At 42.1% G+C, this 17,298-nt stretch overlaps 1 protein-coding gene across 5 annotated transcripts in view; it reads left to right on the top strand.

The window, feature by feature from the left end:
• Positions 1 to 17,298, top strand: part of LOC126534790 (uncharacterized) — a 123,837-nt gene that overhangs the window by 59,728 nt on the left and 46,811 nt on the right. For 3 of the 5 annotated variants that reach the window (XM_072289238.1, XM_072289239.1, XM_072289240.1), the window contains 2 exons: positions 1,110 to 1,189; positions 2,894 to 2,983. The exons of 1 other annotated variant lie outside the window; for it this stretch is intronic. In XM_072289238.1, the coding sequence (XP_072145339.1) occupies positions 1,110 to 1,189; positions 2,894 to 2,983 (170 nt within the window). The remainder of the gene's footprint in view (positions 1 to 1,109; positions 1,190 to 2,893; positions 2,984 to 17,298) is intronic. One more of the 5 variants, XM_072289241.1, reaches the window with a different exon arrangement.

A 17,298-nucleotide genomic window follows, 5' to 3' on the forward strand; every position in this document is an offset into this window, starting at 1 on the left:
GAAAACGCTTGCACAATTTCAAAAAAAATTTTTTTATGCTGTAATAGTCTATGCTAAATTTGCCCATGTTGATCTTTCTAGCAGATGCACACTACAGAAGTGCGACATATATATTTTTGCAGATGTTCTTAGCAAGATATTGCTAAATTATACGCACTTCCTCAGCTCCTCCGGTATTAAGACCAGTGTTCATGTAGGGTTGGAAACACGACAAAGTCTACGTAAACTGCATTCATTTCTTCCCTTCCCTCTCTAACTTTCACCAGATTTTATACTAGGTTGTATTCTGCAGTCAAGAGGCATGATAGATGATGATCATCAAAACATTTAGACCATTGAGTAGCTAAGTTTCATGTCGAATGATCTGCTGCCTTGCCATGTCCCAGTAGGTTAAATATTGGTCAGGCAGGGTAAAGTCGAGAAGCGGGGTAGAGATGGTGGCCTTGGAGAATGTGCCGAATCAAATTGTGGGCTCAGCAGCCGGCAATTTCGCGTGTAATCAGGAGATGAAAATGATAGTTGTAAATTCGAACAGCTAGTGGTGCAGGGAGGATTGTTAGAACGAATGGATAGCCAGGTCATGAAAATTGGGCAAGATCTTTAGTAAAAAGAGGAAATAGAAGAACTTTCTTCTAAACGAAATTAAAACAAATAAATCAAAGCACTTCACGGCGTACGAAAAGATATGATTTATATGAACTAGTAAAATAATTTGTGAGTGCCACAATAAGAAGCGTTAATCTACTTATACATGTTTTCCAGTGAATACAGTATGGCTTACATCGAACACATCGGACGCGTTCTTTATTTACGCTAATGCGGACAAGTGAATGTGAAACTGATCTTCTTATTCTTCTAATTTATTATCTCCAATAGAGATGCGTCTTTGGACGGCACAGTTTTTCTAAACAATCTTAGCCTTGCAGTCTGTATTGCGCTAATCACAACACCAGAGCGACGACAGGAAAAAGATGAAGAATGCGCTTGTTCTCTCTTGCTTGGTACGATGTTGCCCGCGTTTGCGAAATACAAATTATAATATATCAACCAGCGATATCATGAGCGTGCTGTAATCTAATTGCCTTGCTTGAATTTTTTCGCCTGCATAGGACATCAGTCACTTTTCAAGGCCAATTTCTATTCTCCTACCCAAGCATTATTTTCAACACTATGCAAGTTCACTTACCAGGTAAATGAACTGGCTCATATCCTTTCATTCTTTCTGGCAAATTTAGGCCAGTATTGTTTGCAGATCACTCAAAAATCTATGATCAAAACATTGAGGCCAAACGTAGGCACACTACTGTTAGCAGTCTGGCGCGTATTATTCATCGGAAGAAATTCTTCTTGTCTATGATGGATGCAGGCGTCATTGTTTATGTGTCGTAGGGCTTTGTAAGTAGAGTGCTCAACTACTGAAACCAGATAATTGGACTGCATGGCTGCCGGCGCTTCTTGCGCCATTAGAAAGCAGTTGGCGATCGCGGGAGGACCAAATGCATTCATAAGGCGTTACAAAGGTCCTCGCTTTCATCGTGTACGACAATGTATTTGTTCAGTGCTCCCAGCCCCTACCGATGACTCAAACATATCATGGCAGCCGCATGCTCCAATTATCACGTCTTAATAGCTCGGGACTGTACAAATGTGGACGAAATAATTGGAACACCTTAGCTGTACCCGAACTGCGTTCCAATTACCTCGAGCAGCCTCAAGGTTTCTAGAGGACATTTCTTTCCAAATATTTCTTTCTTAGATATTCCTTAGTAGGTATTCCTACCATGTGACCTACTGCCAAGCGCCGACGATCTCCCGACTACAATATTTAGGGACAACCTCCAAAGTTTCGGCATAGTTCTCGAGTGAGTGCTAGTTAGCCGTCATGCTGGGTAAGATCCCTCGGCTAACATTGCTATCGGCATTGTATAACTATGTACACTGACAGGAAATAGAGTCAGTGCCCATTTTGTATACTGTAGGATGTCTGCAGAGATATGTTAGCAACATTTAAAGGCTTCTCCCCCGCATTTATATCCTGGTATTTTCAATTTCTCACTATGGACAATCTTACGGAAAGAATTTCAGTGCTGCTATCTCATGGAAGATAAGGGGCCCGTTTTCAGCTAGTAACAATAGAATGAGTGCTGCTCCAGCGGATTAGTATGCATGGCACAAAACACGCATGCACTCCGCATTTATTGACCACGTTACCCTTACTTCATTCAGCAAGAACTCTACAAATTCTTTTTTGTAACAGGCTGGCATGGCGGCGCATGTTAATCGACAATGAAATTATCTCTAGGATCGCTTTTCTCGCAGGCTTTTCTTTTTTCTCGCACTTCTGGTAATTTTGAACAGGAAGGGGGAGATTACGTGTCAACCACATTGCTACCAGATCCAGGAAACACTCGACTGTCGTAGAAAACTAGACCTGTTAAGAAATGCCTAAGCTCCTAAGCAGGCACTTCATCCGTCTGCTGTAAGTTCTTGTTCCAGAGAAGTCTCGAATTCGTGGTGCGTGTGCACATTATTTGACCTTTTGTGCAAGATAGAGTTGATTAAGGAAACTCTTGCTTTCCTCGCGTGATCTAAGCGCCTCGTAAATGTTTTTGTGACCACTCAAAAATGTGCCTAACATTTCGTCTATTACTCTGCACATCACGTGTTTAGTCCGCCTGTATCTGCTCTAGGACAATATTCCACCATAACTTATTTTGATTGCATATATCAGAATTCATTGGCAGCAAAAGGCCAATTGTTCACTGCTTTCACGTATTTTTACTGTAGTTTCAAAGAGGTACTGCGAAAGGGCGTCCTTGAATTTGTCTTTAAAACGCGACTTTCCCGAAGGAACGTCAACGATAGAATTATTTATACTTTCTTCCATATACAGGCTGGCAGTATTTCTTCAACGAAAAAATTGTATATCAGGACCCTGAAGATAAATGTGCCGTATTCGTAATTTTCTTTTACCGAAATAATGGTGAGCATTTCGCATGTTGCACGAAATACTTTCTTTGCATCTTACGCTTCGTCAAAGTGTAGCCTGCGCTTTTATAGTATACCACATTGTGGTGTTTTACGGGCCAGAAATTACATTCTGATTATGAGGCGCGCCGTAGTGGGGGATTCCGGAAATTTTAACCTCCTGGAGTTCTTTAACATGCACCTAATCTGTGTACACAGATATTTTCCCCTTGCAGACCCATTGATATGCGGCCGCCGTCTCCGGGATTTCATCCCGGGGCCTCGTGCTTAGCAGCCGAACACCATAGGCGCTTTTACAGGGAAACGAAGGGTTTTACAAAGTTGGGATATTACGGTGTAAATGCAGTTCCTGAGCAACTTACTTGTGGAAACTACATGGTCAAGTCGAGAACATATATATATATATATATATATATATATATATATATATATATATATATATATAGTAGAAGAACGGGAGTTAACCTAGGGGCTCGCATTTTAATAGTCATATCATAATAAGCTGACAAATACTGACATCAAGGAAAACACGGGGGATATTACTTATGCCTAATAAATGAAATCAAGAATCAATAAATTATAAGACATGAAAGTGGATGAATAAAAAACTTGCCGCAGGTGAGGAAAGACCTGTGAGTGGTGGCACTGGCTAATACTCCCAGGGTTCTACAGGGAAACATAAATACTCAAGAAAGTGGGTGGGGAAACAGCGCCGCGGTGGCTAAATTGGTAAAGCACCGCACGCGAAATGCGCAGGTTGTGGGGTTGTTCCCCATCTGCGGCAACCTGTTTTTTTCATCCATGTTGATTTATTTAAATTACTTATTTATATATTTCTTTCTTTCTTTCTTTATTTATATATGTATTTATTTATTTATATATTTATCTCACAATACTGCAGGCTAACGTGGGCCAAGCAGGTGTGGAATGGAGTGGTTTCACTAGGACGGTATTGAACACACACAAAACAGAAGAATAGTACCTAAATAATTTGCAACAGTACTTGCATGAGAAGCACTACAATAGTTTTTCTGGGTTGATATTTCATAAAACAAATGCAGTTCCAGGGCTTCGTCAAACCTTTAGGCCTCACAAATAAATTCAGGTTAGACTGTTTCAATCCGAAACTGGTGCGCGGAGAAAAACTATGTTTAAATGCCTCTGTATTGGCAAAAATTGGTTGTAGGGAATGTTTTGAGTGCTACGCGTTGGTCTTCTTATAATGGGCTTTAAATACGAGGGTACAGATATATTTATTTTTCCAGGCAGAAGAATTTTAGTCCACTGATCTTTCTGCGTACAGTAATGTGGGGATGTTATTCGCAAGCATCAGCTTAGTTGGAGAATCCCACCTTTATTATTCATAAATATAAATCTGATTGCTTCCCTTTGCAGCCGTTCTAAGCGCTGTATATATATTTTTAGCGTGGGTAGCTCACACAACGGATGGAAACTCTAATTTAGATCTGATAATGACTTTCTGCGCTTGAAGTTTACCATTCATCAAGAATTCCATTAAGTTATCGTTTTTTATTTCATTTATTAAGCACAAGTAATTTTCCCTGTGTTTGTCCTTGGTGTAAGTGTTGTACTTGGTGTAAAAAGGTAATAATTCCGCAAAAAGCACTTAATGTTCTTGAAAGTAATCTCCACTCGAGTCAATAACTCGTCCAACCAGTTACCCCACTTTCCCAAGCAACTCTGCAGCTACCGAAGCTTAATTCACATGTGTACCATAAGAAGACAAATTGTCTTCAACGTATGCAGAGTGGTTAATCTTCTTCCTTTACGCAACGTTAGCGGTTTAGAATGAAGAAAAAATTATACATGGCTTAGATATTATACATGGCAAATAAACAAATAAAATAAATAAAAAGGAGAAATTATACATAGCGTGATCCGATAAATGGCCAGCGTAGAAAATGCGCTCTTATGACTTATAGGTCATTATCAAGTTTTAGGAAAGCGGTGTGACGTTTGGTGCAGTCATGACGGAGAAAGCAATCACTAGCATTGGAGAAATTTTTGCGTGTTTTTGTGAACAATATTTCTTAATTATCTGGTTTTCTCCAACTGCATTTGATGGTTCATAGTTTGTCCCACAGTTGCACTATTGCACGAACTCTAAAAAAACAAAACAATGAAACGATGCTGGTAATCTTCACACGAGCGCACTTGTCCCATTTCCATTGGACTTGGTGAAAAACGCGCTTTCAGCAAGTCCAAAACTTGCTTAGTTTGGGGTCCATGCCCACAGTGCTAGCCACAGTGCTAATTTTGGAAAGAAGGTCGCTGTCGCTTTCTAGTATATAATACAAAATGTGGCAGAAAATAAAACAGCTGTTCTTTGTGTATATTGTTTAGTAAGCCGACGAGGAACAAACATCGTTTCAAGGTGTGTCATGCTAAAAAACTGTCCAAAATCACTCACAGGATCTTCCATTCAAGCTAGCAGCTTCTGAACTCTCGTGGATTCAGGAGCGATGATCGCGTTGTGGTTGTTGTTATTGCGTTGTGGCTTTTCGACAATCTCGCAGGTAAGACATGTTAAACGTCAGCTAAAAGAGGATAGAGTTAACACTCATTTCTTATTTTTTCACCAGCCAAACCAATCAAAACTGATGTGTGGGTGTGTACTTCCTCCAACAAAACACGATAAAATTTGGGGCGCTAAATAATGTAAAGCAATTCCCATCTGTTTCTATTCTTTTTCTGCCGCGAGCCCTCTATGATCGGTGAAACATTATTCGGCCTACCCCCACTTTGCGTGCCTGTTCCGAAATCTGTGAAAACTCCGAGTCTGACATGACGTGTAAAGGACAATTAAGTTTTATTCGGCGGAACAAAGGCCAAGCTAGTTTTTACTATCCTACATCCTTTCTGTAATGAGCCCTAGGCTATTAGTCAAAGGTTTATGGGCTGCGTGCAATACTCCTGTCTGTCACGCGATATTACAAAAACCGCGAAAACTCACCAAGTCAAAGTAATGTATACGCACTCAAGATGCAATAATGTGCTGAACGAAACTTAGCATTGTTAGGAATAGTGGGAAACTGCCCCGTTGCCCGCCTATCGATGGGGCACTGGCAACTCCAGGCTTACGGGCTGATTGGGTTTGTCTGCGCATTAGAAAAATTCGCAAATGCCATGTAACATTGTCGAGCACATTCGGAACGTTTAAAACAGCGCTCTGCCAACTTTGTCGCTGAGGAATCATTTTAGAGGTAGTTTTAACCTTAGAGGGGCTCTATTGTCGACAGGCATGCCAGCTGCATGGCCACCATTATGCGCCATGTTGACTATCTAATTTGCTGTCGAGAGATCACGTGGCTTGAAATTTGTGCCGGGAAACAGAAATGTTGCCAAATGCAATTTCTTTTCATCGAGATGACGAAACGTGACGTGGTGCTGCAAATTTTATCGAATAATATTTTTCTCTGATCTTTGGCAGCTCTATTGCTAGTTTTGCGCTTTAAAAACAAAGTGAGTGGTAGGTAACAAATGAGTGGTAGCCTGCCCAATGCATTTGTAATTTCGCGAATATGTGGTGGTGGTCCATGATAGCTACCATGCCAGCTTGCTGATTGGCTCAAGGAATGTGCCGGGAGGAGCGACACGGCAGGAGGATGAAGGGTCGTTTGGTAAACATCAATTTGACGTTACGTGACTCGCGCTCGGTCACATTGCAGGGATTTTCCGTCATAATTCGTGGTGCAACGAGCCGCGCGAATTGTGCTGATGAGCGACCATATGCAATGGCGTTGAAGAGGCATGCGTATCGCCGCATTTTCCCCGTTGTGTGCGGCCGCGCAGAGCTTTTGTTCGCTAACCTTTTGTTCGCGCTAAGGTGGTGTTGGCATTTGAGATTTGGGCGAGCATACTTCTTTAAAAACACGTTTATTTGAAATCACATTTGTGGAACATTACAAACCTGCGATGTTTTTGCACTTATCACTGTTGTGTTTGTATTGTACTCAAGAACAATTAGTTTTGACATCATCATAGGTTATGATAAGAGCGGCTTTTTAATTTGTGAAAAGGAATGTTCGCTAGGCGGCGTCATGAAATTTCCTCACGACATGCGGGTGAGCAGCGAAGTGAACAACAGATAGCAGCACCGGCGCTTGCGTGGCGCAACCGGATACCTATGGCGCACGCAACGCTATCGGTGATATTTGGCTGTTTTTCAGCCAACCGAGTCGGGCTGAGTCACTTGCGTTTCACGAGATAACAATAAGGCGGCCTAGAACGTGCCGTCATCTCCACTGGTAGGTCTCGTATGTTGTTTAAGGTTGAACGCAAGCGCTTTCGCGCCAATATACGATGACTCATTCCGTTTCCCCGGGAAACGCACACTGGCTAATGAAGCAGACAACTGCTTTTACACAGCAGATGCATTTGATGAAGCTGAAGTTGAATCTGCCAATAGAAGACCTTGCTTGCCGTTTCAGTGTGTCTGAATCCACTGTAACTCGAATATTCGACACATGGCTGCATGTTGCAATTGTTAAACTTCAGCGCCTAATAGCATGACCCTGTCAAGGCATGCTGTAATGAGGACAATGCAACAGGCCTTTTTCGATTCTTTCGGAGAAAGGGTAGCTGTAATACTAGGTTGCTTTGAGATCAAACTTGAGCGGCCGTGATCTCTGATGCCAAGGAGTTAGACTTGGTCTCAGTATAAGTGCAGTAACACAGGCAAGTACCTCATAGGAATATGTCCCCCGGGGGTGATCACTTTTGTTTCTGAGGGCTGCGGAGAAAGGACCCCTGACAGGCACGTTACCAAATTCAGTGGCATTCTTGTCCATTTGTCACAAGGGGACATGGTGTTGGCTGATCGAGGCTTCGACATTGCGGACACTGTAGGCCTGTAATGTGCAAGGTTGCACGTGCCTGCGTTCACAAAGGGCAAAAGACAACTCTCGGCAATAGCTGTAGAGACAACAAGGAATCTTGCCTATGTTATGATACATATAGAAAGGTTAATTGGCCTGATTAGGAACAAGTATGTTTTAATGAAGTCGGTCTGGCCACTAGAGTATGCGACTCGCAAACCGGGACACCAGTTCACTCCATTCGACAAACCTGTCTTCGTGTGCTATGCACTGACTAATTTTTGCCAATCTGTCGTTCCTGCTAATCGAAAATCATGTGGGTAAGTTTGCTACAAATTCCAGTTAGTTTGCAGACGGCAGTATTTGCACGCATTCTTTGAACTGTGTCCGTAATCTTGGCCATTCTGACTGCAAGCAGAAGGTATTTCTTCATATTTACTTGCACACTTTGTTTAATTGCATAAATATGTGCAGAACAAATTAGAAGACTTACAAATCACATCAGTTTCAAATCCTTTTATTGTCACATGACGTGAGTGATAAAAAGAAATCTAGTTGAAGCCACAACTTAACGCTGACAGTTCAGAGACCGCTCTAATGTTTTTATTTTTCCCTCAAACAATTCAATTGCAATTCGCTGCCAGTAAGTACTTCATGTATAAATTAAATCAAGTGCGCATTAGAAGCCCATATTTTTGGCACTTGTCTGACAAATAAGCTAGGAACTCCTTATCATTTCACAGTTTCATCCTGCAGATTTGATGCTTACAGTGTGCATAAAATGTTTTCTTGTATTTTGTATGCTTTGTTAATTTGCTTTTATCATCCATTTTTGTATCGAAACAGGGATGCTTTTTCTCTACTCTCACCTACTTTACACATGCTATAAGCTTGTGTGAAACACAAATACATAGCACTCGCTCACTTGAGCCCAGTGTGGATTTGTACGATTCCATACAGAAATTTAGGCAAGATGGTGACCATCCTCCGTAGCTCTCCAGATCCTAGGGAAAGCTGGTCGACAGCACTTCGACAGCACCGCGATCATGTGGTTCCCAGCGCACGTCACCACCCTAACAATGAGGGCCCCCCTAACATGAACGAGGGAGCACATCGCTCTTCGTGACAACTGACCCGCCGCGCAGAATTGAAGATCCCCCCTTCGAGTTCGGACCTCCTGGTTCAAAACATGCGAGAACGCTTACTCAAATACAACGACGTCAGCAAGCATTACTAGCTAAGCAGGCTGATATTGCCCACACCTCACCACAAACTGAAACGTAGCCTGGCAGTCGTCTGGCGACAACTGCAGACACAAGCCTTCCCCAGTCCGGTGCGATTGCGGCACATTTTCCTCGCGCAATACACGAGTGTTCTTTGCAAGGTATGTCAGGCAAATAGAGCGCCGCTCTCGAAGATGTTGTGGGAGTGTCCTGTTATATCAGCTAAAATGGCAGTAGCTCCGGAGGCTCTTGCGCCGAAGTGGGCCGCCGCTCTGCGCAGCTCCAACCTCAAGACACAAGAGCGGGCAATCCAGTGGGCCCGAGAGGGGGCGACGAGGCAAGGCCTCGAAAGCGCCTCCTTTGTGGTATTACAATAAAATTGTTTCCATCCATGGATAGTGCGCGTAATTATCTTTCTGTCCAGTGACAACCTGAACTACTGCCTCTGGGACGCTCCTATGCTTTCTTTAGTGGCTAAGAATCTGCACGAAACCAGAGTTTTTGCTTCGGTGCTCACTTCAGTCAATGCAGGTGTAGTGGAACCATTTGTATTCGCAGAGTTACCCGTCACATGCCACCATTCATCCTGTCTTTGAATCTTGACAGTAACAACAAACAGGTTTTTGGGAGCTACTGGCAGCCTCCAGTGCATCTTTTCAGGTGAATTACATTGCAAACATTTTCGATAGGAGAACATGTATGAAATACTGCTTTGCAGATCCGAAAATTTCATCAAAGAATGTATTGTCTTCCAATATCCTTTCAATATGCACAGAAAGAGGTGTCCAAACAACAAATTCACGATACTTTGCACTACACATTGCCCGTTGTGTCTGCACCTGGTAAAAGTAGCCATGAGTTATCTTCAAATGAAATTCGTTTGTACTGGTCTCCAGGCAGAAATCTTTGCTTCCTAACGCAGCTTCTATAGGAGACTCTGCTAGGGAGTAGGTACATTTGACGTCAACAATGCCTTCACCACAGAACGAACAAATTAAAAGAGTATCTGGGGATGCAAGAAGGGGTGATGATTTGTACTTAACAAACACTAACTCTTCTCTGTGTCTTTTGGTGTGGTGTTGCGCTGCTTGTTTCTGGTAGGCTGAGATGGCGGTGCCTTCATGCTTTCATCCCCCTTCTGTCGCTGCAGAATAAAACTTGTTTTTCTCAGGGTAATATATTTTTATTATTACATTATTTGACGGCTGCCTCAGATTTGTGCTGCGCACACACTTCATAACAGAAGCAGTTACCCAGCCTGCTCTGTTTGCAAATCACTGAGCACATTTAGATTGCTCTTTTGTTGTGGCACACACATGCCAGACCATCTCTGTTATAACCATTTTTTTTAAAAACGCTTCAGCCCAGCGCACAAGGGCAGAGAGATCCTCCGAGGTGGCCTCATAAAAGATATGGTTACGGAGGACCACAGGTTCCTTTTTTTTGTGGTGGCTGATAAAGTCCGATATATTCTTCACGTAGCATGAACAGCGCTAGCATGGTCCCTGCTTTTGATATCGCTGCAAAACACTGTTCAATCACTGCCTTCGTTGGAGCTAGGATTGGTTGTGGAGTTGGGGATTCTTCAGCACAACTCCTCTTCGTAACGTTGTACATTTTCCAGTTCTTTATTTTCAACTTCAACTTCAACTTTAATAATTATTCTAGTATATACTAGAAACGGTCGTCTTGGACTAAAAGATGTCATAAGCAGCTTGACTGGACCCAAGAGACGTTGTTGTACATGACAGGGCGATAACAGGGAGTACTTTGTAACATAAAACAATTCAAAAGCAGTTCCACCCAGAGGCTTATACATTCTCATGTATAAGCCTCTTGACAGGATAATTTTCTTGCGATACAGTAACAGACAACATTCAAAGATATTTGATAAGATTAAGAAAAAAACTCAAAGAGCACTATACAATTAGAATCTATATAGATGAAATAAATACGTTTACAAGTGGACAAACACATCTTCAATTCCGTGCGAGAAAAGTTAGTAGTCTCAAGATAATTATTAAGGATTTTGGTAGATTGTGTTTAATGGATTATAATTTGTATTCTGTGCGAAAACGTGATATATACAAAGGATCACGGTTTCTTAGATGTACTGCTATTCTATGGCGCTGCAAGGCGGCTATGGATGTAAGCCAATTTCCTAACTCATCCTTTGCAAAATAAAACATTCGTAAGGGCGGTCTACCCAAATAACTTGGTATTTCTATGACAAAGTTTTTGTCGTCGATAGGGGTTTGGTATTGGCAATGTGCCTGAGGAGCGCCTTTTCTAATGTAATTATTTTGTTCATGTTCGTTTGTGCGGTGGTCCCCCTAATAAACTACAATAATTGATTTGTGAGGTAAACAATGCATTATAAATTGTAGCTTGCTTTTTACCGGCGTGAGAGCTCTACAGCGAGCCAGCACCCCGGCAATTGCAGAAGATGTAGTTGATTAAAATGAGCATGCCAATTTAGATAACAGCAAAATGTTATACCGAGTATTTTGTGTTCGTTAACTAGCTGAACATTTTTATCTAAAGTTATTGAGTGTTCCAGTTTAAAGCTTTTATTTCTTGCTCTGACAATAAAAAGCACCGCTTTCGTCTTAGCAGGATTAATTCTGATTCCATTTTACTGTGACCACTCAGACTGATTACGTAGCAGTACAGTACACCTAATAAATAGTTCGTTCGCATCCTTTCCAGTAAAGACTAAAGTGTTATCTACATATTCAAAGAAGTCAACTGTAGCTTCAATATTTACTAAGTCACAACATGTATGTTAAATTATAGTGGGTGCAGAACACTCCCTTGTTGCACCCCGTTTTTAATTGACAAGAACGAAGATTGGACGTTATCGATACATACGCACTAAGTCCTATTTTTCATGCATGACTTCAACAAGGCGAGGGGACTGCCGGGAACTCCATACATAGAAAGCTTAGATATAAGAATGTCATAATTGAGCCAATCAAACGCCTTGCTGAAGTCAATGAAAATCCCGAGGGCGAAATTCCGACCACCGTCTATAGCTAACACAATACTTTCTTTCAAGGATAAAAGAGCTGTCTCCATAGATCTTGCCTTTCTAAAGCGAAATTGTGAATTTCTTATAACGTTATGTTTGTCTACAAATTTTGTTAGGCGTAAAAAATATTTTTTCTAGTGCTTTGGAAACAATTGGTAGCACAGATATTGGCCGGTAATTGGAGACATTATTTACATCACCGTGTTTGAATAACATCTATATTCTAGCTCTTTTCATGCGATCTGGGAAAGTTACCGACTCTATTGCTAAATTCAATATGTGAACCAACGCACGAGTGAAGGGCAAGTGTTCTAAAGCGTATTTTGTTTGCTTGATTATAAATTATCGATATCTAATGCCTTGCTGTTATTTAAATGTATTATTGTTGTAAACACCTCATGTTCATTTGTTGGTTCCATAAATATAGTATTAGCAGTACTATTATTCAGTGAATAAGTAACTCGGGGCTCACCGCTGTGCACTATGCCTGCGGTCACAATATGAGTAATAAAGTCGTCAGCCAGCGCTTTACCGCTAAGTTCACAATTATTATCAGTTATCGAATTGGGTATTTTGCTTTCAGTTTCACGACCTAAGACGCAATTTATTACTTTCGAAACCGCATCCAGACGCTTCTTGTTCATTTCAGAAAACATAACACGTTGATAGTAATCTATCGTCGCTTGCCTTAGTATTTTATTCAGTCTATTTTTGTCTCTGTCTTAAGTTCTTTAAGTTTGATTTCTGATCTCGAATGCAGAAACGTATCATGAAGGCGGTTTTTGCTTTTTATCAGCTTGACGTGCTCTTTCGTGATCCACGGTTTTCGTATCTTTTTTGAACGTTTGACCTGTCTGAATAGAAAATGCACAATGTAAGTGCACACAAAAGCTTCAAGAAACTCGTTATATGCTTCGTTTACCTGGTTTTTACATAACACTAAATTGCAGGCGTGCGTGATTACAGCCTGGCTAAATAAATCTAGTGCGTCATTAGAAATGTGTTGACAAGTAATTCGTTGTGTTGTTTGTTACTCACAGAATACACTACAAAAACAGGTCCATGATCACTAATATAATAAGAAATTTTACCCGTAGTACATAGAGGTGTATCTATATTTGTAATGAGAAGGTCGAGGGCAGATAAAGTGGAAGGAGTAACGCTGATTGGTGTAGTAATCAGTAACGCAAGATGGAAATAGTAGGCTATTTATATTGTGCACATACTTATTACCCTTCAAAATATTTATGTTAATATCACCTCCACAGACAAAATGAACATTTTCGACTAAGCAGTTTCCAAAAGCTTGCTAAAATAACATAAAATTCTCGATACTGCCGTTCGGAGGGCGGTATATTACTGACAACACCGTTTCTGTGTTTTTGACTGTTAGTATTTGGTAGTCATGACTTATGAATGAAAATTCAGGCACCATTTCATAATTACAATTATAATAGCATAAAGGGCCACACCACCTTGTCGCCTATTCTGACGGTTCATGTAAAATGCGGTACAGCCTTCCAGTTGAACAACACCGTAGCTGCTTTCAAATCAAGTCTCAGATATTATGACGTCAAACTTACACGAAAATTAATTGAGAAAACAAGTAATGCTGTCGCCCTTGCCAACAGGAGAACGGGAATTGAAATGGAAGACAGAGGTATGTGTAGTATCTGACAGATGAACATTTTGCGGTAAGGCAAAATCAAGACATGCCATTTAAACAGAAGGTGCAGGATGTAACGCAACATTAAGCAGATCTTAGAAAGATCTTCCTTATGATCTGTCCTTATGATTCGTGTGTCGTCAGACAGTCTCGCGAAAACCTTGCCATTCTATGACCAGACGCATTTCCATTCATGATCACGTTTTCTACCGATAGCGATTCCAAGCAGCCGCTTTAGTGTAGGGCACAGGTGCTCATTAACATATATCTTGTGGGAGTCATCAATACCAATGTCTTTCTTGGCAAGACGCGCTTTCCTTGCCTTCTTCAGCGTAGCATCACGCGTGGTTCGGGACTTAAACAGTACCATAATGATCGATTTTTTGGGGTCTCGAGTTGGAATAAGATGACCATACTTCAATGTTACTCTCTATAATTTCTTCTTCGATGGCGTCTCCGATTTTTCGAATAATCTTAGGTACACTTTTATCATCAGACCTAACAACGCCTTGTATCTCAATATTCTTGTTTCTTACTAGTCTGAGCGCACAAACCTCTTTTCAATCTGTTCAGTCCCGAATTCGAGGGCCCACCTTTTGCTTAAAGTATTTTGTTTTCATTTTCTAGTTTTTGTCTTGCGGAGTCTTCAGCTCCTAATTTTGCCTGAAGTTCTTCAGTTGAGGCGTGACTCAACTTTATGCTCTGAGTACAATTCTTGTGTTCTACCTTCAGTTATCGGATCTCATTGCGCATGTCCCTTTCCATTGTCTTGCGACACTGCTTTAGTTGATCTTTAAACTCTTGCTTTAGCTGAACAAGTTTAGCTATTATTTCACCTTTCCGTTTAGCCACTCTTTTGGTCATGCTGTATCAACAGAAACAATCCGCGACACAGAGAATATATATAAACGATGCAAAAAGGAAACAATGCTTGGCTGCAGCAACGGTGAAACTGTATGCAATAGTAGTAATGCGCTGAGAACAGGAACCTGGATCAAAAAAGGCAGACAAGAGCTCAGCGTTGCAGTAGGTACATCGTCGCTGCTGCCAAGCGAAGTGCCGCGGAGCACTCATTTTTGTAGCTTTTGGTGCTGTGACCTTGTTGCCTATGGTGCAGTTGATTGGTTCAGCTGACAGTCGTGCCTGACGGGTGCAGTGAGGGAATCCTCACCACACCCGTCAACGTGCACACGTGCACGCTTGTAGACGCACCAACGTCGGCAAAACTTGCAGCTCAAATGTCGATCTCCATTAGCCTCTTGAATTTAGCATTTCGGATACGGGGTGGCAACCATTGATTCTTCTTTTCTGGGCAAGTCACAGAGTTCCTCAGCCTCACAGAAGTTTCAATGGCGAAACGTGTCGCGGCAGCGTGCGAACATGCTTCATCTACACCTGCCATGCAAGGGCAATGAGCTGTAGTAACAGTGCCATCTGTACTGGCCAAAATCCAGATTTTCAGCGGTGACTTTCGTAGGCGCTGGAAATGGTTGACGTGAAAGGTTGATTGAAATTTCAGTAAGTCCTCTTTTTCAAATGAGAGCTTAAATTTGCTGAATACAACAACAGAGCTGGCTTTTGGTTCCATGCTGCACTATCAACAAACTTACTTAAAATGTTACAGGAGCTGGATGATTTTACCTGTGCATTACTAGTTTCAGGCAAGCACAGAAGTAGCCTCCATAAATCAGCGTTCACCTCTAGCTTTAATTTAATTTTACCTTCATTTCCCTGGTCCTCACAATTTATGAAGTTTTTATTATTGCTGGATCATTTTTATTGCTGCCGCGTGCGGCCGTCGTAAGCAACGAAACCGTAGCGCACAAAAGGAAAAGAAACCAGACATTGTCTACAGGAACGAAATGAGTGCAACTGCAGTGACATAGGAAAAAATGAACATTTACTTCGGCCACAACATGAAAAAGCGTCCACTAACCTCACTTGGAACATTGACACGCTGCGATGCAAGCTGTTTTGCTGCTACGCTCTTTACCCATCTACTGGCACAGTATTTGTTGCCGTCCAGTGACTTGTAGTCATTCGTCTGCTGCGGAGTGCCGTGTCTTGTTGAAGGGACCAAACAGTTGACGAGGTCGCTATGTGTCACGGCAGGCAATCACGACCAACGTTCGGTGCAGCGTCTTTACCGATGCGCACTTTGTAGGGGTCCATGCTATCGCACATTTCAATTTTTGCTCGGTAACGCGCCCGTGTCGGTGGCACGAGCTCTTTCAAAGTACGAAGGGCAAAGCGTGTGCACGTTTTCTTTCGCCAAGTCGACAAAATGCTCCGGCCCGGCTTTGTGTTCCTAAATATTGCGCTCTCTAACTCTGCAAGCCGGAAGTGACGTCACGTGCAACCCATGTATAGACGAGAATAGTGAGCTGTTGAAACAAAGCTGCAGGTAACCGTTTAATGCCTGTATGGAATAGTCCTACATTTCACGGGCCCGGTAATGCGTAATAAAAAGAACTGTTACTCAAGCGTGTCATTAGAGCTATGACCCGGGCAATCCGTCAAAAAATGCAGTACGCTGATGTCTTGGTTCAAAGAACGACAAGTTGCAGTGAAGCTGTGAATGTTTTCAAATCTCAACTTTAAGGTACCTGTCATTAAATCGGGGTGGCACACCGGGCGTGTGCCACTCCGAAATGTTTCTGTTAGCAGGTGGTCTGCACAGCCCTTCTTTTAATCTCACCTTACCCGCACCCAGTAGAGTGGGTGCCACTTCCCTCCCCCCTCCCCCAAAAAAACCTTCTGGATGCACCACTGGCGTACGTGCTTTCAATTTCTGCCCTACAACGAGTAATTGTGACAATTTTTCGTTGTTTGTAGGCACGGATAACTTTTAGCCCAACGTGAGGTAGCAGGAGCATCTTCGTGACAGAGCAGTGGCTTCCTTTGTCGCTTTGCTTGCCAGGCGCCATAATTTTAGTACGAAATTATTATAGGCATGCATGCCTATTTCATGCAAATACTGCAAGCGTGAATAATAGAATGTGTTGTCCATATCCCGTCGTGCACATTCTTCGGGTAAGTCACAGTTCTATTTCAAACCTCTAAGTATACCTTCACAGAGCGTGTTTGTCCTAGGCCACGTCCAAAGTAGAGGGCGGGCTTCCGCTGCAGTCGCAGGAGGGGAACACTTCGGACACTGACCCCAAGAGCAAGTGATGTCTGGTTTAAGGATGCTCTGGCATGAAGTCTCCGCAGAGAAATTACCTACTTGGGATATATGCTTTGCGCTTCCTTCTACCAAATGCTGAAAATTACCTTCAAAGCCCTTCAAGTACCTTGACTTGGCTATTGCCATCCAGGGGGACGCGGCTCACGACTAGAAGCAGTGATCATCTCTTTGTCAAAATCTTTGCGCACGCAAGGAAGACGTGAAGGCCATCAAAATATTAAGTAACCATGTTGATATGACTGTCGAGCCAGCTGATAAATAGGGACTTACTGTATTTACGAGTATTTCTGATTAAAGTGCGTAAGGTAATAGGCAGCTTAGTGGTTGTTCATTTTGTAGGGGACTTACAGCGTACCCGACAGAAT

The sequence above is a fragment of the Dermacentor andersoni genome, chromosome 7, assembly GCF_023375885.2.
Source record: "Dermacentor andersoni chromosome 7, qqDerAnde1_hic_scaffold, whole genome shotgun sequence".
Taxonomy (NCBI): domain Eukaryota; kingdom Metazoa; phylum Arthropoda; class Arachnida; order Ixodida; family Ixodidae; genus Dermacentor; species Dermacentor andersoni.